This window comes from Urocampus carinirostris, chromosome 6, assembly GCF_059441175.1.
Source record: "Urocampus carinirostris isolate Australia breed hairy pipefish chromosome 6, RoL_Ucar_1.0, whole genome shotgun sequence".
NCBI classification, from domain to species: Eukaryota; Metazoa; Chordata; class Actinopteri; order Syngnathiformes; family Syngnathidae; genus Urocampus; species Urocampus carinirostris.
In genome coordinates, this window is record NC_142354.1 from 21,588,112 (window position 1) to 21,612,979 (window position 24,868).

The 24,868-nt window shown below is 38.8% G+C and overlaps 1 protein-coding gene across 1 annotated transcript; it reads right to left on the bottom strand.

Annotated features, from left to right (window-relative positions):
• Positions 1-6,103: 6,103 nt before the first annotated feature.
• Positions 6,104-24,479, bottom strand: LOC148364148 (myosin heavy chain, fast skeletal muscle-like). The gene is made up of 41 exons (XM_088338266.1): positions 24,460-24,479; positions 24,330-24,377; positions 24,051-24,261; positions 23,820-23,963; positions 23,590-23,746; positions 22,852-22,879; positions 22,499-22,610; positions 22,336-22,428; positions 22,189-22,252; positions 22,004-22,102; positions 21,819-21,922; positions 21,579-21,717; positions 21,151-21,269; positions 20,931-21,080; positions 20,685-20,855; positions 20,318-20,621; positions 20,110-20,180; positions 19,944-20,031; positions 19,754-19,871; positions 19,547-19,670; positions 19,323-19,459; positions 18,948-19,203; positions 18,627-18,869; positions 18,244-18,420; positions 18,030-18,175; positions 17,862-17,952; positions 17,399-17,788; positions 17,176-17,302; positions 16,737-16,855; positions 16,455-16,651; positions 16,163-16,346; positions 15,913-16,078; positions 15,668-15,792; positions 15,280-15,588; positions 14,182-14,385; positions 13,983-14,108; positions 12,492-12,662; positions 9,691-9,795; positions 9,338-9,433; positions 7,260-7,391; positions 6,104-6,220 (listed from the first exon to the last, which is right to left on the bottom strand). Exons 3-41 carry the CDS (start codon positions 24,252-24,254, stop codon positions 6,200-6,202), a joined length of 5,811 nt encoding a protein of 1,936 aa, XP_088194392.1. The 5' UTR covers positions 24,255-24,261; positions 24,330-24,377; positions 24,460-24,479; the 3' UTR covers positions 6,104-6,199.
• Positions 24,480-24,868: the final 389 nt, after the last annotated feature.

Sequence of the window (24,868 nt, forward strand, 5' to 3'; positions counted from 1 at the left end):
TAAAGTTTATATGACAACAATGTTAATTGTTCATTTAAGCTTTATGGATGGACACTGTTGCTGTCAGCAGGGGATTAAACAGGCTTGGAGGGTTTTGCTCAGAAATTCAAATCATCTCATTTAATGAATTAGTTTTAAATAGAAACTTACAAAACCTCCCAAAGCATGGTTAATTCTAAATACTTGACATGTAAAGGTTGTAAATTTGACTGGAATAAATAAGGTGCCATAGAGAAAAACTTTCTTTTTTTGCCTACCTCATGTAACTATTTTTTCTGGCACGCATGTTGTGTCCCTTAAGCTCCGACATTGTTTGGGTCTTTACGGTAATCTCCTTAATACACCTTTGGCACTGAAGAGCATCCAACTTTAGCGCTCATGTGTCCCCGGTATTCTGTTACAGAAGCCTTGCACGTCTTTCCTGTGACAAAAGAGCAAAATGAGGAACTTGCAAAAACAATGGTGTGGCGAGCTGGGCTTGATCAAATCCCAAACTTAATAGGATTTGTTAGGAGACAAAAGGGAATGTAACAATGCTCGTATTAATAGAAGAGCATCCGGTCAAAGGATTATGGGATGATATACTGGAGGACATTCTTCCAAACAATGTAGTGATAATGAAGCTCCTAGGAGTGTCATTGTAATTGATTTTCCAATTTGGATTAGTTGAGCAAAAATGTAATTAGAACAGTTGCAATCCAAAAACATGCCAATAACTTACTGATTTTGGGGAGTTTCCCAGGAAATTGGATCTATGATAATAAATGCCGCCATCTCTTTTAGTCATGATTGCAGATTTAGTCAGCTCATTTATGATGCGCGTGCAACTGCGTGCATTTCTTGAACGTGCTTTTTCATCTTTTTGGGGATTTGGGTTGGTGCTTGGACTGTCCTTAAAGAAGGCCTCTTACTACTTTCACCATTTTCATACTAGACTTACAAATAAAAAAATAAGAACATTTTGTGAGTACGGGCATGATGCCACCCTCCAGCACTCCCCCCAGCCCCCTTTCCTCAATCTAATGTGTCCCACCCTAAACAGCTCTCATATAAGTAAGATAAAAGCAGATACCCGAAGCGGGAAACAAAGCATAAGGGCTCTTTGAACTCATTTGGGGATTGATAACACATACTTAATGGAGAAAATATTTAACTTTCAACTATTTAATGCCTCCTCAAATGACGCACTCTACCTCTAAGTATCTGTCATTGCAGGGTTTGCCTTGCTTTGAGCATTTTGGGGTTTATTCTGGTTTCCTTTTGCTGTCATTTCATGCCATTGTTTTATTAGTGGGAGTGATATGTCATGTTTATTTTCGTTGACATCTACTTGGATGATGCAATAAGCGGGAGTACGTTTCCACGAGTGGGCAACTTGTTTAAATGAAAATGTAAATATTGTGCATTATTTAATGCCTCCCAGCGGCAAAAAAACGATATTGATTTAAATATTAAGCAAAAATACATGAACTCTCATCTAAAGATGCATTTTTCAAAATACTCGTCGGTCAAGAAATTTGCATTTGTTTAACTTAACATGAAACTCATCTAGAGGGAGCTGACACGATTTTTCGCCATGTTGCTGGTATGGGAAGAACCAAAAACTGTGAAAGGCTGGGCAGAAAAATGAGAAACATGATATGGGTTGGTCATGTTGAGTCTCCATTACACAATACCGCGACATCTATCGATCTAATAATACACAGTGTCCCTATCATATTTTGCTCAGACATGATGACTGACTTGTGTTGTTCTTGTGTTTTTGGGGACGTGCTAGTCTAGATGCCCAAACACATGACACCATCTTGAAATAAGGCATAAGTCACACCCCAGTGCTAATTCTGCATCCTTGCCATAAAATAGAAAGGAACAGCTCATGTCTATACTCATCCTGGAGAAATTATCAATGAATAAGGTTCAATACTGTACATATTACTGAAATAATAATACTCTGAAGGTTGTTGACTGATCAATAAAGCGGGAATCTGTTTTGAGTACTTTTCTCTTCACTTTTTGAGTACCATTTACTTATTTTTGTTTGTTTTCAGATAGACTCTTCTCCCTCCTGGTTGAGAAATAAGATTAACTGTTCTTTCCCCAACTGTTAAAGTCCTTCTTCTCCTGGCCAATAGGAATATACTACACCTAAAAATCATAACAGAATTTAACGACGTATTAAAAGGCAAAATATGAAAAATGTATTAACCAATTTTACAAGAGAAGTGGGTGAAAAACAAAGAGAATCAATTAAATATATAATGTAATAAAAAGTGCAACTCCTTCTAAAGGTTTTTTAAATTTCCTCATACTGAGGTTTTTGAGTTTTTAATGGTGGTCTGTGCAGGGCTTTAAGACTTTTTGTGATTAAGGGCTATATGATCTGACTTGACTCGATCCTTAAAATCAGGGTTTGTACACCTTTAAATGGCCATATCCGAAAACTTTTTAAGGACTTTCAAAGCCAATTTTCGAATTTCTCCAGTACCATTAACAGAAAAATACATGTTGTGAATCATGTATTTTGCAGAGCCGCAAATATATCTGTGATTTATATATGTGATTTTTAATCTTGCATGTGCATTTATCGAGACATATGATTTTGAGTAAATCTTGAGTAAATCGCAAATATATATTTGTTGTTGAGACAAATCTCTACCCATATTGGTAAAAGTTATAGTCTATAGCTTACATTTTCAGTTGCAGGAAGTTCTTCCCTGGGAAACGCTACCTTGACTTTTTGCATGGCCCATAATAAATTGTCTTAAATGATATGTCATTCTTGCACTAATATACACTTCATAGTACCCTGTTATGTGTAGCATTCACCTGCTCTGTAGGGAGCGATGACGCATTATAAGACAACCCCACACAAACAAATGCCATTAATCACGAGTGAAGAAGAAATCCAATGGCAAAGCCACTAGAGAGCAGTGTCTGCGTCGTTTTTAATCGGAGTTGTTGAGAAACATGGCAACAGTTTCAAGCGTTTACAAGCACTTCATCCAAAATTCAAGCACTTTTCGACCCTTGAAAATACATTAGTAAAATTCAACCTTTTTAAGGATTTTAAGCACCTATACAAACCCTGTAAAATGAACATGTTCTGCCATTGGGATTAATTTGTTTTTCAGTATATTAAAAAATACATGATTTCACAAACACATGTCCACACCTACTAACACAAAATATCATCATGTGTCTTTATTTTTTGTAAACATTTACAGCAACACTGAGCAGGTCTGATAAAAATGTCTCCAATAATGAGTGTCGGCTTGTAATATTATAGTGTGGCTCCAAGTTATCAAATATATAGGAATACCAGATGGCAGAATATTATATAAAGTTGCATACTAACATCAGAAAATCACATATGGAATAGATAAATAATTTTTAAAAATGATGTTAAACTCAAAAATATACAAATATAAGAAAAAAAGGATCAAAATTGGGGTAAATTTTTTTTTGGGGGGGGTATAAAAAATGAATACAAAAACAAAAATGTACACAAACTCACACGCAAATAAAATATCAACAATACAGTTGTTTTATGTGTGTCTTTATTTTTGTGGATATTTATGTTACTGTACAGCTCCAGTAAACACAACTCCAAAAATTAGTGTTGGCTTTAAATATGTCTTGATATTTTCCAATTTTTACTCTGTTCATCCAAATAGAAAGCTGCAATGAAAACAAAATGAACAGGTTCATGAAATAATTGAGAAATAGATAAATAAATAAAGAAAGAAAGAAAGAAAGAAAGGAAGAAGGGAAGAAGGGAAGAAAGAAAGAAAGAAAGAAAGAAAGAAAGAAAGAGAGAAAGAAAGAAAGAGGGAAACACAGAAAGATAGAAAAGATAATGAAGAAAGGAAGTAAGAAAGGAAAAAGAAAGACAGAAATAAATAGGGTTAAAGAAAAAAAGACTGAAAGAAAAACTGAAGAAAAAAGAAAGAAAGGGGGAGAGAAAGAAAAGGAAGCAAAAGAAAGAAAAGAAAAGAAAGAAAAGAAGAAAAAGAAAGAAAAGAAAGGACTGACAGACAGACAGACAGAAAGAAAGAGGGAAACACAGAAAGAAAAAGAAAGAAAGAAAGAAAGAAAGAAAGAACAAAAGAAAGAACGAAAGAAAGAAAGAAAGGGCTGACGAAACCCTTGACAGTCCAAACACTGCTTAGCTCCAAGTAACAACTTATCAATTAATTTAATGCCTTCAAATCCGCGGGAAGCCTGCAAACTAATTCTGACACTGGCAACAAAAAATGGCTAAAACGTGATTGGTTAAATGCTTGAATGTGAAAACACACATCTGAAAGCAACCTGTGGAAAAGCAATGAACGGAAGCTGACCGACAATTTGGAAATGAATAATATGTATTCATGGAAAAAATATGATTAACATCACATAAATCAGTTATTTTCAAGGTCAGATGAGAAGGCCTTGCAGACCCTGACGACCCACCTCCACTGTCATAATCAAAGTCAGATAATCTATTAAAATCAATACAATCACAGCTAGGCAAGCGAATCCCCATCGTCCGATTTTGAAATCTGAGGTCGACAAGTGACTTGACATCTGCTCGGTTCTTAGTAAGGCACTGAGTAAGGTGGTCTTGAGGGCTTAGGTTTATTTTTGGACCCTTCCTCTAAATGGTCTCGTTGCATCGCTTGGCTGACAGATGAAGTGAAGACAAGGCCACACTGGCCGTTGACCTTCTCCCAAGTCGAGCCTTTGTTCCCCATACGAGGCAAGGAGGGGATCGTGTTATACGACATTTGGTAGTTTGCATTCTTTCCTTGTTGGAAGATGACCCTCAAGTGACAAAGGGCCGAAGAGGGGGCTTTGGGGATGAAGGCTACGGGCTTCACACCCTAGAAAATAGTTCGATATTTTAAATAAAAATGTGACACTCGATCTGTTCTGTTGCCTGGCGGCGCTTATATGGAGGAAGTTCAAATATAGATGTCTCCTCAGCAATGCTCGCCAGCCTTGAGCGTTCATCAGTGAGCTCAGACATTTGTTCCCGTCTCGGCTCTTTTTGTGGAAACGGCCTTCGCCATGAGACCCGCAGACGGATCTTGTTTCATAAAAGGGCTTATGCTAAGACAGGACCCCTGCCTCAGAAGTTATATATGTAAGAGTAAACATCTCCAATCTTGATGACCGAAATGTCCAAAAGTCGATGAGGAGATATCACTTTGGAGCTGTGTGTATGTGTATGGGACGGCGTTATACAGGGTTATATAATGGAGTCTTCTTGAGTGAGTTTATAGTATAGAATTTCCTCCCTCCTTACTTTCTGGTGATAATTTACATGATGTACCAAGCAACTTTTATATTTACCTTACTTCGGAGAGAATTACACATCTATTAGGCCATTATTAATTCCCACACACTTCTAACCATGAGTACAATCACTATTTCTGAGCACACAATGTATCATAAATACAGAACAGAAGTTTTTGGGGAGTAACTTATTTGCAGTTGACATATTACGATTAAAGATTTGGTGACAATAAGTTTGTTTATTGGCAATTTACCTTCAATTCCACTCTCATTGGATGGTTTGAAATTACATCAAATGCTATTTGTTTATTAAAAAAAACACGTTTTTTTTCTTTCAAAACCAATAAAATAAATAACTCGAATAAATACATGCTTCTGTGTCTAATGTGTCTATTTTCGTTAAAGGCCCTTGACATTATCGGAGGCAAACTGTCGGGTTACTTGACTGTCACTAACATTAACACCACACAGGCAAGATTTACGGTTGCATTGACCTGGACGTCTCTTACGTGGTAACAGGCAACACTTGTTGGGTATGTTATTTTCGAGGCTTGTTACGTACAGCTCACACTTTGACACAGTATATATCACCTTATAACTTGGGGGCTCGCCTACTTAATTAGATGTATGTGCTGAGTACGATCTGCTGTTCAATTTAGATTTGATTCTCCTATTAAGTCTCATCTATGTTGCTGGAGAATGTCAAAAACTATGACAACATATTATACAACAAAATATCATATATGACGTGGAATTCAAAAAGCTCGCTGATGATCAATTAAAATATTAAGTTTTACTACATCAAACACAACAAACTGAACAAAAGTCACTTGCTGGCAAATTTATTTAGTTACACACTTGATACATTTGACAAAGATATCATATTGTATGATTTCTCGTAGTGTCTTATTGCAACTGATGTTCATTCTTCAGCATCCTTTCCCTTCGGAACAACAGAGAGGAGATAATGAGACCCGGCCATTAAAGTCATTTGTAAAGGATGATGAAGATGATAATGACGGTGATGGAAATTCGGGGTAGGCGAGTACTGGCAACGGGTGTACGTACATTACCAAGGCCTCGTTTTAGGTTCTGGCACTTGTGGTTTATGTTCAGGAAATAGAGAAATAGAACTAAAGATACACATTGGGGCAGAAGTGGCTCAGGAGGTAGAGCGCTCGTCTTGGGATCAAGAGATCGCAGTTCGAATCCCAGCTCCTCCGTGTTACATGTCGAAGTGTCCTTGGGTAAGACACTGAACCCTTAATACCCCCAATAAGCAGGTTAGCGCTATTGGGAAATGTGAAGCACACTGTAAAGCGCTTTGGGAAGTCTTGACTTGAAAAGCGCCATATAAATACAGATCATTTCATTTCATTTACATAATGCATTTTATAGGGAAACTTTAAGACTGAGTGATGAGTTTATTCTGTTTTGGGGTATTGGATGAATGCAAAGGAGATGTCATAGGAAACCTGATCCTTATTTTAACTATTTCTGTGCACGGTTGTTTATTGTCCGGACTATAATATCATTGTCGCTATCGGCCAATCATGTTGCTGTCCTTTGATTTTCGCACGGCTTTTTTTATTTGTAACCTTGAAGATTTAATAAAAAAGAGGGGGTTCAGCGCAGGGAAGGAATTCCTCATCTTCAGACTTCTGTCCCTGCCCTCCTTGCAAGTTCAAAATCCATTGATGTGTTCTCTCCTTATTTTGAATGCCTACTAAAGTTTAAACTTATCATTTTGTCTTACAAGACGAATCCAAACCTGGAACCTAACTTAACACTTGGATTTATAAGTCTTTATTTAACATAGTCTGTATTGTTTTAGGGAGACCCTGTATGTTCCAAATCGACTGCAGGTACAGTATCTGTACATTGTATCGCTACTTGAATTGAATCATTTCTGATGATAATGAAGATGAAGATGCTGATGAAATAAGAATTTACTGCAAGATGAAGGTAGTCATCAAACTTACCCTGGCAAAATCACGACTTTTGGCCCTCAGCTTGTTAACCTGCGACTCAGCAATGTCAGCTCGTTCCTGGGCCTCTTCCATCTCATGTTGAACCCTCCTGTACCTGGTAAGGTGGGAATTGGCTTGCTCCTCCTGCAGATCACATGTTTCACAAGTGCATTGAAGGCAAGGGGATATGTGACTGACACAAGTAACAATCCATCCAGATTAAAAAAAAAAAAGAAAAAGGAACATTGGAGTTCAAAAGCCAGCAATAGACAATTAAAATGCATTTGAAAAAATATTTAGTCAAATATTTACTATTTTTTGTTATTTTTTTGCATTTATTTCCCCACTACCTCTGGAGCTGAAAAGAAATCCAAACTTCCTCAAGACCAGTGGCAGGTCTACCTTTATATAGTTTTCAGCAAATCACACAAATGACTAATCCTACCCATTCACCACCTAACCTAAATTAAATTCGGATAATTTTTACAATAAGGGCGAAGTACTGCCAAAACAGAGCGCGTAAACTGCCGTATTTTTCTGACTATGAGGTGCACCGAAAAAAACACCAATTTGCCACAAATGTGATAGCACGCCTTATAATGCGGTACACTATATATACCACAAAATACAGTGGATAAAATTGGAAATGCATAGTTATAATTAAATGATACTGCATATGGTAACTGTTCTGTCTATCAAACTTATTGTGATTATTTGAATGAAGGTAACATTTTGTACAAATTTTATGTTTGTTGACTGACACTGCATACAGTAACTGTTCTGCCTTTAAAAAACATAAAGAGTGGTCTACAAGTACCTTCTTGTGGTTAATATGTCAATTGTTTGTTGCTAAAATGAATTTACAGGTGAAACCAGATGCCATAATGTTGTTTATATAGTTTAAAATCAATTATTTTAATTTAAATTGGTTTTTTTTATGCAACACTAGATTTAACTGTAGTTTTAATACCATGCACCTTATATACAGTGTTGGGAAGGTTACTTTAAAACATTAATTAGTTGTATTTAGTCACTAAAAAGTACCTGAGTTAGTAACTGAGTTACTCTATAGTAAAAGTAACTAATTACTGGGGAGAGTAACTATTTCCGTTAATTTAAGAAGAAGTTGTAGGTCAAAGAATTTGAAATTTTCTGAGCAGTATTCGAGTCGGTTGAAGAAAGAACAGGTATATAGTTATAGAACCATGAAATATTTATTGCCCCTCACTAGGAACAGATTTATCAAAAACTTGAAATACAAAAAAAGAAAAAGTAAACAATATAATAAAATAACATTCAGTGGCAAACGATATAAAGTGTGTACAGTATTTAAATCTAACTCGAATTTTTCATTGTAGGGATAGGAATTGCAACTCCTTTTAGTGAACTGTCTTTTTCGTCTTGGCTCACTAAAAAGAGTCAGCTCTTTCGGCTTCCAAATTGCTCTTCAGGTTGTTGTTTTTTGTTTAATCCATATATTACCATTTATTATGTATTAATATAAAAGCTTTTAAAAGGGGGAAAAATAAAGCCAAAATAACACTTAAACATTAACACTAAAACACAGGAAACAAAGAAAAATATCTCTAAATCTATAAAGAAAAGGATAAACTAAAACAATATAACCTTTTTTATACGCAATAATTTTGAAGTCAATAGCTAGAATCCCTGAAAAAAATGCATTTAGACCAAACAGAAGACAAAAATAGCGTCTCAAAGGGAACGGGCTCTCGATTGGTGGGTAGCCATTTCCTTTGCGACGTTGTCACATTCACCATTTAGCCTTTTCTTTTGTTTCAGTAGTAGATGTTGTATTGGTAATTTCTATCTAACTGTATGGTAGTCGGTATTTTGAATGGTGACATGATCCAAAAAGACGTGACATAAACAACCCGGAGGATCGCGAAAAACCGCACCGATGAAAACCGCGTCAGGTGTGCCAAGGGGGACACGCCGCTGTTGGCGTTCTGCAGCATATATCACAAAATATTTCTTTTGGGTGCGCCTTAAAATCCGGTGCGCGTTGTAGTGCGGAAAATACGGAACCAAATTCTCCTATTTGACCTTACGATGGAAAAAAGAGCACTTACAGAGTCCTCGCATTGACGCTTGTAGGCCTTGACTTTCAGCTGCAGCTTGTCCACCAGATCCTGAAGCCTTGCAATGTTCTTCTTGTCTTCTTCAGTCTAAAGGAGGCATATTTAAGACAACATTTTAACACTAATGATAGTTTGTTCTAGTTTGACACCTCAAACAGAGGAATGCAGACATAAGCATACCAAATTCAGACCTTCAACATGTACGCTCTTCTGATTTCATGTGGTTATTTATAGATTTATATTTAGCGATGGTTGACAAGGTCCTTGAGACACAGAGGTGTTTTATGCCCTCTAGAGGTTCGAACAAAGCTCTACATACAATCTGTTGTACTGTCCATTGTTACCTGATATGTCAGCTCCTTCACTCGTCGTTCGTACTTGCGGACGCCCTTTATAGCTTCTGCTCCTCTTTTCTGCTCAGCATCAACCTCTGATTCCAGCTCCCTCACCTTCAGCAGTAAAAGAGAAGAAAAGAAAATGAGAACAATGTTTGTTGATACCTGCCGACCTCAGCCAATTGCTCTGCTTAATAATGATTGCAATTCCACTTGTTAAGTGATAATAAAACTTACACAAGTCAGCACTTATTTACTCACAGCAAGACGGACTGTTAAATTGAAAAAAAATTGTGTAAACAAGTTTATTAATTTCAACCAAATACACAACACAGATAATTATTACTATCTTTCTTAGTTCTTTTCCCATTTACAGTAAGTTTAGTGTTGCTCGTTATATATAGGAGTAGAGGATTTCAAAGTCATTTGTTCTGGAAATGGTTTAACTCTGTAACAATTTAGTTTCATTTGAAACAAAGATGTCAGAATATCAGTTCCCATTGTCTTCCTATACCCTGTATGTACTTCTGTACTTCTGCCACATGGCTTATTTTCATCAGTTCAAGCAAAAGGTAAATGCTTGATCGAGGATAACATTTGGAAGTGTACCACGATTTAAGCAATTTACAATGACATTGTGTCACAGTTGCCAGGGCGCCCAATTGGCCCCGCCCATGTGGCGCCAGCTGCGGCTTGTTGACAGATTGGCTTTCCTTCCATTGAAGCTCAGTGCTCTTACTAACCTTTGGTCAGTCCGTCAACAAACCTCTGCCCCACAAGACGTGGGTTTTGACTCGGTTCTGTTTCCTGTTGGTATTTCCTGTCCGGTATTGTTCCCATTTATTTTGTCCTGTTTAATATCGGTTTCCAGTTTTGTTCCCGTCTAGTTTGTCCTGTTTAATTTTGATATCCTGTTTTGATATCAATCCTGTCTTTCCAGTCCTGTCTGGTATCAACCCCATCCGTCCGATACATGCTCAGGCAATTGGTATCGATCTCGTCGGCCTCTGGCTTCCTGTCATTCCAAGCTAGACTCCCCATTTCCCGTAAAATAAAAGGCTTGTGTGAGAAACGTCACGCATTTGGGTCCTGATCCTGTTCCGGTTCATGACACATTGTTGTCAGTTACCAGTGACCAAAACGATACGGATTGGAGCTGAAATGGGCAATGGGTGTAATTAAAAAGAAAAAGAGTTAAAAAAAAATAATAACAATAAAAAAGAATTCCCATAAAATTTCTATCCGCCATCGCATTTAAAATGATCCAAAAAAAAATCATATATATATAATATAAGGAAAACTTATAAGTTGACAGGCAGATTTGACAAAAACTCAACTGAAACTTAAATTATTTTTTTTTGCTCAAAATCTTCTCCACGTCATACATATTCAGGCAAGACGTTTTTTGCAGTGTGACTCCGTGGCACGTATTCAAGAGGCGGGGGCTGGTGGGTGGTCGTGTGACATTCGAATTAAACAGTTGGCTCAAGTTGCAAGTGTAGTTCCTGTGTCAGTCCTGGTTAATATTCTTATGGACCTGATTGACTCAATGTGAACAAACAACAGTGGAAGCAGATTCTCTGAATTGACTCAATATGGCTATGGGAGAACTATCTGCCATGTGATTTATCAAAACTGAGACAAAGACAGCGTCTGATTTTTTGCTTCTTTAAATATCACACCTGAAATTAGCATGCGAGGTGGTGCCAGAGAAACAGAGGAGAGCGAGAACTGTCTAGGACAGGGGTGTCACACAGGCGGCCCGCAGGCCGGATCAGGCCCGCTAAGGGATGGAGTCCGGCCCGCAAGATAACACTGAGGGGAGCGCAAGAGAAAAACGAGCTGCAGGTTTAGATATGTCCACTTGATGTTGCCAAAGCCAGGTGCCTCTCACAATGACGCTGTGGGTATATTTCTTTTTCTCTCTCGCTCTCTCTCTCTCTCTCTCTCTCTCTCTCTCTCTCTCTCTCTCTCTCTCTCTCTCTCTCTCTCTCTCTCTCTCTCTCTCTCTCTCTCTCTCTCTCTCTCTCTCTCTCTCTATCTATCTATCTATCTATCTATCTCTCCTGCACTCTCTGTCTCTTTTTCTTTTGTTCCTCTTTTTCTCTTTCTCTTCTCTCTGTCTTTTTACCTTCTTTTGCTCTCTTCTTTATTTTCCTTTCTCTCTCTTTTCTCTCTTTCCCTCTCTCTCTCTCTTGCTTTCCACTTCTCTCTTTCTACCCTTTTCACTTTCTCTCCTCCTTTTTCTCCTTTTCTTGTTGATTCAAATTCAAAGAGAAATAGTCTCTTTGAATTATTTTCTTTCTCTCTCTTTCTTCCCCGTCTCTCACTATTTCTCTTTTTATCTCTTTTTTTTTCTCATGTTCTCTCTCTCTCTTTATTTTATCCGTCCCTCCTTCTCTCTTCCTCCTTTTCTTTCTTTCCTTGTCCAACACTCTCTCTTATTTCTTTCTATTTTTCATTTCTTCTTAATCTACTAGTCCGGCCCCTGAGAGAATGTTTCTTCTGTCGTATGGCCCGCTGAGTTAAAATGAGTTTGACACCCCTGGTTTAGGAGAAGTGTGGTCGTGAGAACTTGTTTCAAATTCCATAGAAAATGGTTGAGTTACGTAAATGATTCAGCAATTCAGATTTCAAAACGATTAAAATGCTGACTGGAGTAATTCACAAGAAGGTGACATGCCTGACTAAGATCTAGATTCCACTTATAAACAAGTACAAAAGAGGACACCTCAAGAGAATTTATGATGTGAAATTATTTTGTTTGCAAATTTAAAAGGATTTCCAACAGAGAAGAGTGCAAGACTTACCCGAGCCTCCAATTTTTGGAGCTGCTTTTTGCCCCCCTTGAGTGCCAGCGTCTCAGCCTCATCCAGACGGTGCTGCAGGTCTTTGACTGTCAATTCCATGTTCTTCTTCATCCTCTCCAAATGAGAGCTGGTGTCCTGCTCCTTTTTCAGCTCCTCTGCCATCATGGCGGCCTACAAAGGGAGTAAGATTTATATGCGAATGAGTAACAACATTCGACATAGTGATATTGACAGGGATGCAGTATTATGAAATCAAAATTATGGCTACGGACATATATTGCTATCCAAATTAAATCTTTAATTTGAGTTAACTCAAAATGGAGCATTTAAACAACTTGAAATTGAAGTTCAAGCTTTGATGCTGATTTGATTTTAAATCATTATTACTTTTATTTACTTCTCTCAACACAAAAATTTTAATTGTAATTAACCCTTAAAAACTGCTTGTGATTAACTTTGACCATTGACAAGTCAAAGCAGGGGTTTCAAACGGCCGGAAGGGCCAGGAAAATAAAGGCTACAAGCCGAGGTCCGGACTGATCAAATATTTAAATATTTCAAAATAACGCACATGGTCTGTTGGACCTAATTGAACCAACTGAAAAGTTAATAAATATATTCAAATATGATCAGATAAATAAAGCAATATTTTTTGGTGGCTCTGTGGGTAGACTTTCATTATCAATAAGCAAAAAGACACATTTTCACGATCTATAAACATTAGTTGAACATTAACTGAATGAAATATTCAGGCACTATTAGAAGCCTATATTTTCTAATTTAGAAAAAAGTGGGCTAAAATCACTTAAAAGAAAACAACAATTGCACTTTTCTATTATTCCCGAAGCTAGAATAGAAGTGGGAGGAGAAGTAACGTCAAGTGAAAAAATACACAATTTCTGGGGTATGGTGTAATGAATCAATATCATATCAGGGGACAAAGAAAACCATCTCGGGGGCCAGATTTGACCTGCAGGCTTCGCAACGGAAGAGCAACTTCAGCGACAGACTGCTGTCACAGTCTTGTTCCACGGACAGACTGAGGAGATAATTTCTTCTTCATGCCATGAGGCTCTTTAACTTCACCCGGGGGAGTAAAAGCCCCACATTAAACCACTACCCCACATTGCATCTATCTATCTATCTATCTATCTATCTATCTATCTATCTATCTATCTATCTATCTATCTATCTATCTATCTATCTATCTATCTATCTATCTATCTATCTATCTATCTATCTATCTATCTATCTATCTATCTATCTATCTATCTATCTATCTATCTATCTATCTATCTATCTATCTATCTATGCGAGTTAAAGCTTTAAAGCTGAATGAAGTTTTTTAGTTAAAGCAATTACTTTTTTTGCAGTATTCTAATTTCAAATGTATAATTTCAAATGAATTCTCTGAGCGTTTTCTCTATCGTCGACAATTCTTAGCAAGCATTCGATTACATCATTTCGACACAACTGTGAGCGGGTGCTTACATCGGTGATGGCCTTCTTAGCCTTTTCCTCAGCGTTTCTTGCCTCCTGGACTGAATCCTCCACTTCACCCTGAACTTGAACAAGGTCTGCCTCCAGCTTCCTTTTAGTGTTAATGAGATTGGTATTCTGTAAGAATGAAAGCAAACGTTATACTAAAAAGGCTTCGGCTGCATTCTAAAAAACAAAAAGCAATCGGCACCTGAGAGTGCAGCAGTGTTACGCGCTCGCTGGCATCGATGAGCTCCTGTTCTGCGACCTTGCGGCTTCTGTCTGTCTGCTCCAGTGCAACTCTCAGTTCCTCGATCTCAGCCAACATCAGGTTGTTCCTGCGCTCCACCATGGCAACCTGTTCCTTCATCTCGGCATGAGCCCTCAGAGCCTCGTCAAGGTGAAGCTGAGCATCCTGGATTCAATTTTAAAAAATGTTTTCAAGCAATATTGTATTGTAGGGTATCACAGGCACAGGTTTATGCATACATAAACAGTAAGGTGGAATAAGCTGGGACTTACAAACTTTTAATAAAAAGCTCAAGTTTAGTTGAATGACTCTTAATGCCACTCAATCAGGGAGATTCTTAGCTTAGGTCTATCAGATATGAGATAAGACTTGAGCTGTTCCCCTAGGTTGGTGTTGCTTGTCCTTGCTTGGCTTTGATCTTGAAGCACTCTCACACACATTATCCGGGACCACTTAAGACCATTGGGTCACAAATTGGCACATTGGTGAGGCTAAGTCGCCCCCCACTGCTGTGGTGGGCAGCCTGTATAAGATTAGGGACTGTTAATAAGGAAGGCTGTTTCCTCATCGTGCTGTTGTAGCTATGTATTCTGTCTTACTGGCATCCAGTAATGCTTTATTTAATTTTTGGTTTCTGTTTATAAAAATGGGGGAAATGATAAGTTTGTTGCAAAAGCGATCTTAGAGAATGCCAGTACCTTACTGTGACGATATTTGCACACTGGTGTTCGTTGTTTTGACTGTTACATCATTGTCACTATTGGCCAATCATGTTGCTGTTATTTTAGTTTTAAACCTCTTATGGCTGATCTTGTAAATTTTAATATTTAATAAAAAGAGATGGCTCATTATTGATGCATCCAAAACGTTTTTTTGGTTATTGTTTTGTGCCTAAATAGGATCAGAAGCACGGGCTTACTTTTTTAACAGGAATTCAGGAATGTAATTTAACAGGAACACATTTTGCATGATTTTTTTCACTTCACTTGATGGTCTTTGATTACAAAGTGGCAGTTGTGGTATAAAGAGGATTATTAAGCAAGTCCTCCTTTGCCGTACCTTGAGTTGTCCCTGAACATTCCTCAGCTGTTTCTGGGCTTCAGCAGCCTGTCTGTTGGCGTGGCTCAGCTGAATCTCCATCTCGTTCAGGTCTCCCTCCATTTTCTTCTTGATTCTCAGGGCGTCGTTCCTGCTCCTAATCTCAGCATCCAAAGTGGTCTGCATGGCCTCGATCACGCGCTGACTGTTCCTTTTGATTTGCTCAATCTCTTCATCCTTCTCTGCCAGCTTTCTGTCGATCTCACCCTTGACTTGGGTGAGCTCCAGCTGGATGCGGATGATCTTGGATTCTTCGTGCTCCAGTGTGGCCTGTTATCGTTTAAGAAATTGTTTATCACGAGTGAGATGGATGATGATGATGTTAAAACGTGTTTTAAGTTTTGAGTACCTCTGCTTCCTCAAGAGCGGTTTGGACTTCGGCTTTTTCGCTCTCTGCGAGCTTTTTGCCTTTTTCCAGCTCATGAATTGTCTTTGATGTCTCTCCAATCTGCTCGGTCAAATCGGATATTTCCTCTGTTGGGAAATGAGAGAGTGATTCATTTTTGAATAAAAATGCAAATACATTTTTAAATTCAAAACAGTATGATATATATTTGTAATTAAAAGAATAAGAAAGCATTAAAATAATCCTACGTTGAAGGTTCTTGTTCTCCCTCTTCAGGGTCTCCAAGTGGTCCAGAGATTCCTCATACGAGTTCTTCAGCTTAAACATCTCCGTGCTGAGTGAACGAGCTTCCTTGAGAGCTCCCTCCAGTTCGGCTTGGCTCTCCTCATACTTCTGCTTCCACTCAGCAAGAACCTAAAACCAAAGTAGTGCCTTCAATTACATCATGTTAAACAAAAAAAAAATCAACTTTCTGTTTTGAATTAAATTAAAGCTAACCTTATCAAAATTCCTCTGCTTCTTGTCCAAGGTGGCGGCAACAGCATTGGCTCGCTCCACATCAATCATTAGATCTTCTACTTCACCAAGCAGCCTCTGCTTTGTCTTTTCCAGAGAGGCACACTTTGAGTTGACTGCCTCGATGGACTCCTCAGCATCCTGGAGACGTTGAGCGAGCTTTTTCCTGCAAAGACAATTCGGCCATTATTTCTTGGGGAACTATTAGGAGGATGTGCCTAACTTCATTCCAAATACAATTAAACGATTAAAAGCTGTAGTTGCCATGGCTTACTTTGCCTCCTCGAGCTCCTCAGTGCGCTGAATAGCGTCTGTCTCATATTTGGTTCTCCACTGAGCCACCTCACTATTGGCCTTAGACATGGCTCTCTGCATTTCAGCCTTTGCCTCCAGTTCTTCCTCATACTGCTCTCTGAGCAGATCGCAGTCATGACGTGAGGACTGCACGGCGTGGGCCAGGGCATTCTTGGACTTTTTACAAAATAAACAGAAAAGTCAAGAGAAAAAAAAAAACAACAATCGGTGACACATTTAAGATAATGGCAAAACAATAAACCTTTGTTTCTTCCTCAAGGGCCCTTTTAAGCTCCTCTATCTGATGAATGAAGGCCTGCTTGCCCCTCGTAAGCTGAGAAACAAGAGATTCCTTTTCCTCCAACTGACGGCCCATTTCCCCTGAAAGAGATAAAATATGGGCTCTTTGAATAATTAATTGTGGCTCTTGCATATAGATATTTGCTTGTAACTGTAACACTTGTCAGCCTTTGGCCAATGCTAGGATTTTTTTTGGTGTTGGAGGATTGTACAAAAGTAACAAAAAAGAAAAATGAGAAGTTGCAATTAAAAATACGTACAATACTTATTGACGGTTTGTAATAAATGTAAGTGTGTGTGATTTTCTACTTCTCTTTATGATGAAGTGCTAAAAAGATGGAAGCTAAACTTTTTTCCATTTTCCAGCAAAAATGACATTATTGTATTCGATTCTGACTCACCATTTTCAGTGGTCAGTCTTGCTCTCTGAACATTGATGTCATTAAATTGCCGCACATGCTCATCATGCTTGCACTTGAATTCGCTTAATTGATCTTCCAGCGAACGGCACATTTTCTCCAGGTTTCCCTACAAAAAAAAAATACAATAAGTTATCAACTTCTCATATTGTATTAGAAACAACGAAAATCTTTAAGTGTTCCTTGGCCTAGCTATTGACTTTACTTTGGATTTGGCAATGGACTCCATGTTGCTGCTGAGGTCATCAATCTCCATCTTGTACTCACTCTTCTCCTTCTCCAGTTTCTGTTTTACCCGCTGGAGGTTGTCTATCTGCTCGCCAAGCTCGGCAACGCTGTCGGCCTGTTTCTTGCGCAAAGCCGCAGAAGTGGCTTCGTGCTGCAGGGTGGACTCTTCTAGGTCACGACGCAGCTTTTGGAACTCGGCCTCGCGCTTCTTGTTCATCTCAATCTGGACCGAAGTAGCACCGCCGGCCTCTTCGAGACGCTCGCTGATCTCCTCGAGTTCCCTGGCGAGATCAGACCTCTGTTTCTCCACCTTAGCGCGAGCAGCCCGCTCAGCTTCGATCTCCTCTTCTAACTCCTCAATACGGGCCTGGAATCGGAGTCATGTATGATGTCTCTGTTTTGAATCTAAGCTGTTGAATTCTGGCTAGGATTTAATTTACCTGCAGTTCTTTAATTTTCTTATGAAGCTGAATTCCGATTGACTGTTCATCTTCAATTCTGCCAAGAAGCTGGCTCATCTCAAAGTCCCTCCTGAGTAACATTTTTGAAGTACAATAAACTTTGTGTTGAATATGAAAACAAGTACAACTGATGTGATTGTCAAATACTTTTTGATTTTCTCATCAGACTGCTGCTTGTCATTTTCTAAATCCATGATCGTCTCCTGGGCCAGCTTGAGATCTCCTTCCAGCTTTCTCTTAGATCGCTCAAGATCCATACGGAGCTTCTTTTCTTGCTCCAAGGATCCCTCGAGCTAGTGTGCCAGAAACATTTTGAAACATATCAACTTATTTCAAATATCGGAACATTTTCATCCCTTACATCATCCACTTGCTGTTCCAGCTTGGAATTCGCCTTTGTCAGAGTGTTGACTTTGTCTTCCTCTGCCTGAAGGTCATCAAGAGTTTGCTGATGGGCCTCTTGGAGAGCTTTCTTCTCTTTGGACAATTTGGCAATGGACTCATCTTGAGAAGCCATCTCCTCAACAAGGTTTTTGACCTAAAACATTTTAATTTTGCATATTTGTAATGTGTTTGAATTACTAGTGCATCTTTGCTCACACCATTTTTAACTGTCACATATGAAGATAGTTTTTGGAATAAGTTGTCTTTCTTTTTGTTTTGTTGTATATTTTTAATATCACTTTCAGTCATATTTGTATACATAAAAGGTGGCATCTAATTTCATTCAAAATAAACACCAACCTTGTTCTCGGTGGCATGCTTCTCCTTCTCAACTTTAGCCAAGGTAAGCTCCAAGTCATCAATGTCTTTCTTCAACTCAGAGCACTCATCCTCCAGCTTCCTCTTCTTTGCTGTCAACTCAGCGTTCACCTCCTCCTCATCTTCTAGCCTCTCAGAGGCCTCTTTAACTTTAGCCTCAAGCTGGATTTTGGCTTTGATGAGCCCCTCACACCTTTCCTCAGCATCAGCAAGAGTTTCACCCTCCTGTAATTGCATTTAAAACAAATGTGAATCATTTTTGCTGTAAGGTTAAATAAATATGTATTTCTCCTATTTACATACAGACTGAATCTGAAGCTGCAAGTCATTCTTCTCCTGAAGGAGGGAAACCATCTTCTCCTCCAGTTCCTTCTTCTTGGACAAAGCTTTTGAAAGCTCGTCTTTGGTTTTTTCAAAGTCCTCTTTCATTTGAGCCATCTCTTTCTCAGTCTCTGCACTCTTCAGCAGAGGCTTAATCTTGAAGTACAGTTTCATCCATGGCCAATGTTTGACATTCATAAATGAGCGGATGTTGTACTGGATGGAGTAAATCGATTCCCTTTTTTTGAGAAAAAATAATTAAGATTATAGATAACAGAAAATCATGAAAAATGATACTTATTGGGCAGTGACTGTTTGATAAAAGCAATGAGCTTTTAAATAAACTGCATGGCATACCTCCTCTCCATCATCTTTGCAAATTCACACCTCATGACGTAACCTCTGCATAAAGCCTGAGTCATGGTTACAAGCTCAACCAGTTTCTCATCTCTCATTTCCTCAAGCAAACCCAGTAGTCCAGCCTTGAAGAACACCTGTTGAGTGGTGTGAAATTCAAATCTAAATACTCTCAGGGTACACTTCATTCTACTGCAAAGTTCAACAAAGCAATTTCAGTTCACCTTGGTATGGCCAAATTTGTACTGTGAGTGATCCACATTGATGGAGCCAAGAAGTTTCTCTGAGGCCTTCTTATTGTCAATGAAGTGTCCCTCTGGGATGACACTGGCATTCAATACTTTGTATCTGCAAGAATGCAATTTTGAGGATTTTCAAAACATACTCAACATTGCTAAAACATGTTTACAGCACACTGCCAACTACAGTACCTCTGCTTGAAGTCACCGTAGAGGATTCTGCTGGGGAACCCTTTCCTGCAGATCCTGATGCCTTCCAGCACTCCGTTACAGCGAAGCTGATGGATGACCAGGCTGTTCTCCATCAGACCTTAAACAACCATCATGATTTTATAACAAAGCCCAAATGACAAAGCAGTGCTACTGTTTTGAGATGTTCCACCTGGTGTTTTTGTCTCATTTGGAATTAGGCAGCGCACAAAATGTGGGTGAGTGCTCCTCAAGTTGGTCATCAGCTTTCCTAAATTTTCCTAAAAAGGTAATCAAGAAACACATAATATATTTCAATTATATACCACAGAGAGATGTCACTTCCTGAGTTGACTTACCCTAAAGAGAGCTGACACGGTCTGGAATGAACCTCCCTTCTTTTTGCCACCTTTCTTTGCACCTTTAGGATCTGTAACGGATATAAACGACAACACACATTACTCTTGATGCCCATACGAAGCAAGAACATACTCTGGTAAATGTTACATGGAATTGATTTTCTAATGAAAGCATGTGACTTTATTAGTAAATTAAGACCAACTGTACCGTCGGCTCCATGTGAAGCATACAGCAAGGCCAGCAACTTCATTGAGGACTTCTGATAGAGCTGAACGACGGAGTCATTCAAAGGATCCTTGTTCTTGTCTAGCCAGCCATTGACATTATAGTCAACAGTGCCAGCATAGTGAACGAGAGCAAAGTGGGCCTCGGCTTTTCCTTTGGTTGGCTTCGGCTTCTGGAAGGGGGCACTCTTGCCAAGATGCTGGTCATACAGTTTGTTCTTGAAGGTTGTGTCTGAAGCTTTGGGGAACATGCACTCCTCTTCAAGGATGGAGAAGATGCCCATTGGCTGCAGAGACGTTCATTTTTTATTAAGATATTACATACATGTAATGGCGGTTTTCTTGTGTACCTTCTCAATAAGCTCAATGCAGGCAGCCAAGTCCATGCCGAAATCGATGAACTCCCATTCGATTCCTTCTTTCTTGTATTCCTCCTGTTCCAGGACGAACATGTGGTGGTTGAAAAACTGTTGCAGTTTTTCATTGGTGAAGTTGATGCAAAGCTGCTCCAAGCTGTTGAACTGTGAAAGACAAACGGAACAATGTTTTTTATATTCTCCCTGAAAGAAAGATGAAGTTGTTTGATGAGCACTTACATCAAAAATTTCAAATCCAGCAATATCCAGCACACCAATGAAAAAGTTCCGGGGCTGTTTTGTATCAAGCATCTCATTGATTCTGACCACCATCCACAAGAACATTTTCTCATAGACTGATTTGCTGAGAGCCATTACAGCATTGTGGACCTAGAAGTCAAGAAACGTTGGTGAAAGGGTCCTTTCAGATTATTTTTAGTAGTTCTAATTTCCAAATTACCTGGGGCACGGTTTGACCTTTAACCACCATTTCATTGCCGACCTTGACTCTTGGGTAGCACAAAGCTTTGAGCATATCAGCTGAGTTTAGGCCCATGAGGTAGGCGATTTTATCTGCAACTGATGAAAATAGAGAGTGCAAAAGATTATCATATAATGTGCCAAGGATCATAAGGTGATATTTGGCTGACTGCCACAGGGCTGCAGACTATGCAAAGACCCAACTTCATACTAAACGTAATTTGACAACAGGAATGGAAAATACAGTAGGCGTCAAATGTTTGGACAAACCCTTATAAAGTTTTTACAATGACAATCGATATACTGACATGATTTAGGGTGTCACAAGATATTTTGGGCTATTATCTGCTCATTGTTACTTTGATGAACAGCCAACGCACATACCTGTATGTGAAATTCAATTGTTACCTTCAGTGCCGTCAGGCTCGGCTTGCTCCTCTCGCTGCTTTTGCTTGAACTTCATATTTCCGTGATGCATAACTGCTCCAGTAAGCTTGTAAATGCTCATTTTCTCTTCAGCAGTAAAGCCCAGAATGTCAATGGCAGTCTGCAGAACAATCAAACACACAGAAAGTGTCAATCCCTCAAACTGTAAAATGATACCCAATGTCTTCAATGTGAGGACTTTAGAATATTCATAATGCTCACGTCAGTGGCGATGAACTCCTCAACATCATTGATGCTCTTGACAGTAATTTCACCCTGACTGATCATGGGATAGTCAAAAGGGTTGGTGGTGATGAGCAGAGCCTCTAAAAATATTTGGAATTTATACTAAGCATGAGTCCCTTTTTGGATGGCACAATTGAAGAAATATTTCAAGTTCCACTAACCCAACAGTTCTGGTTTATGGCCTGTTGTCAGCTGGTAGAAGATGTGGTAACTTCTCTCAGCAGACAGCTGGAAAGTCACTCGCGACTTCTCCAGCAGGTCTACATAACAAGAAGAGAAGAAAGACCATTCCAAATAGTTCAATTGTGTGATCAATCACATAGGATAGTAAATGAAGGAACCTCACATGTTTCAATATCTGCAGAAGCCAACTTTCCAGTGGTTCCAAAATGAATTCTGATAAATTTACCCTACAGGATAATAGAAATACATTCAAGCAAGAAGATTAAAACACATTTTTAAAGATGTATAAAATTTGGAGACAAACGCTTACAAAGCGGGATGAATTGTCATTCCTCACGGTTTTGGCATTACCATATGCCTCCAGCAGGGGATTCGCTGCAATGATTTGATCCTCCAGCGAGCCCTTAATATAGCATTTAATTTAAGTAATATTCATCTTGCATTAGTTAATGTATCCACACACAAACAAATACCTGCATTTTGCTGGCGGATTGCTCTTGCTTCTTTCCTCCAGCCACTGCAATTGTTGCAAAGTACTGGATGACACGTTTAGTGTTGACGGTCTTTCCTGCACCGGATTCTCCGCTGAGATGGATGATAAGGTACGAAGATAAGATGAGATAGAAGCAAAACTATTAATACATAAAATATTAGGGGCTTTACATCTTTCTCCCAAAGTTTACATCCTAACAAGTTTAAGGTAGCAAGTCACTCTGAACACAATGTAGAGGGGTTGTTTTAAATACAGTGAACGGTGCGTACATATATTTTAGTTTTATGTTCAATTTCAAAGCAAATGGGATTACTTGTAGTAAAAGCCACTTACGTAATCAGAATTGACTGGTTCTCGCGATCTGTTGAAAGAATGAAATTAAATACGTTATTTTGTTCAAAAATCTGTGAGAATTGTGCCATTGTTACATATTGTTGCTGTTTAGACAATACAGTTAAAAAAAATCTATATTTATATATATATATATATATATATATATATATATATATATATATATATATATATATATATATATATATATATATATATATATATGTGTGTGTGTGTGTGTGTGTGTGTGTGTGTGTGTGTATGTTAGTGTGTGTGCGTGCGTGTATGTGTAAATATGCATATTACACAGCATGGGTCTCCAACCTGGTCCCCAACCGGGTAGCGCCCTAAGAGCACCTGAGTAACTTGTGGACTGGTCCTCAAAATACCACACCATAATGATTTTCAGGGAAATTTGATTTCTAACTATCAAGAGAATATTTTCACATGATCATTGTCTTCACAAACAATGTTTTAGTGGTTGGCTGTGCTTATCGTAACACTATCTATAATAATTACAACCTGGTAATAACATAATAATACCTTTGCAATAACATAGTTCTAAACATAACTTAGTATTTTGGAAATGAATTTAAAATTGATAGCCTTTCGTACTGATCAAAAACAAAAAAGTTACTCTCGGGTTCAAAAAGGTTGGCGACCCCTGACATACAGTTTATGTATGCGTGTATCTGTGTGTCCGTGTAAACAATACAAAAATGAATAAATGCTAGATAAAACCTTGGAGCATGAACTGATAGGCGTTGTCAGAGATGGAAAAGATATGGGGTGGGGCCTCAATCCTCTTTTTGCCTCTGTATCCTGAGACAACAATTGTGTCATACACCGGGAGCCACTTGTAGGGGTTGACAGTGACACAGAACAACCCGGAGTAGGTCTGTTGAAAGACGAGGGATTATTACCACCAGTGCATCCTTCACCAACCGGGGTATCAAATAGTTGCAACTCACATAGATCATCCACGCTGCATAGCGCTCTTTGAGGTTATACAGCACAGCAGGCTCACTGAGGTGGGTCATCATGGCCATGTCCTCAATTTTGTCAAACTTGGGTGGATTCATGGGGAAGATGTCATCATCTTTGACGGTGATATTCTGTCAGAAAGCATTACATCCGAAAAATAGTACAAGAATACAAATGCAATATCAAAATAAGCTGATATCAGGCAATTATCCGCTTACCTTCCCTCCCTTCATTTCAACTGTAGCTTTGCCCCCCTCCTTTTTCAGCAGCTTGCCCTTCACATACATCTCAGCAGGTTCAGCCACAAAATAGGCTGTTTTAGCATCAAACGGAGTGTTCTGAGCCTCCAATCTCTCCCGTTCAGGCTTGCGCAGGTAAATGGCTGCCTCGCCAAAACACTCCATTTCAGGGTCCCCACTCATGGTGCCTCTTTGAGAAAAAGGAAATACAGATGAACAAATATGTATATATTTAAGAACAAATCATCGCTAACCCACCTTTATCCTGCAGTGATGCAGCTGCTGGGTACTATAGATAGTAAAGTACTGTTAAAGAACAAATCAGATAAGGTTGCGATATTTGCATCATCCGTCAAAATGAATTGGGATAAAATAATGGAGCTCTCACCTTGGGTTGGCAGCCTATCAGTCCAAACGTCTAAACAAGCCTAGGCGTTGGACTTTTATACTGTTATCTGTGGCCACCAAGGAGGAGCAGCTCTCCTGTTTAGGTCAATGAGCTTGTCTTGGAAGAATGGTATCATATGGCTACCCCACCTCATCATCGCACCAGTTGTGATGATGAGGAGGGTAAACCATCTGAAAGGAAAACAAAACTGCAAATTCCTGTCCAGGAAAAAGTATGCACTAGGATCAACAGACTGTGATAAATGATACAATGCAATTTCTTGCACGTTTTAACTGAAGAATTTTAACCATTTTACATCATTTACGAAACATTTTTTGCGAGTGTCAATGCATAAAATCATATATTTGCTATCCCTGAAATCAGATTACATGACAACATTTCCATTGTT

Bases quoted from the DNA above. Each gene is read 5' to 3' on its own strand.
- LOC148364148 (XM_088338266.1), bottom strand. From the start codon at position 24,254: ATGAGTGGGGACCCTGAAATGGAGTGTTTTGGCGAGGCAGCCATTTAC. The intron at 20,032-20,109 runs GTAAGTCAACTC...TTACCTTTTTAG, and splicing joins CCGTGTCAGCTCTCTTTAGG to GAAAATTTAGGAAAGCTGAT. The intron at 17,789-17,861 runs GTAAATTAAATC...CTCCGATTCCAG, and splicing joins AGAAAATTAAAGAACTGCAG to GCCCGTATTGAGGAGTTAGA.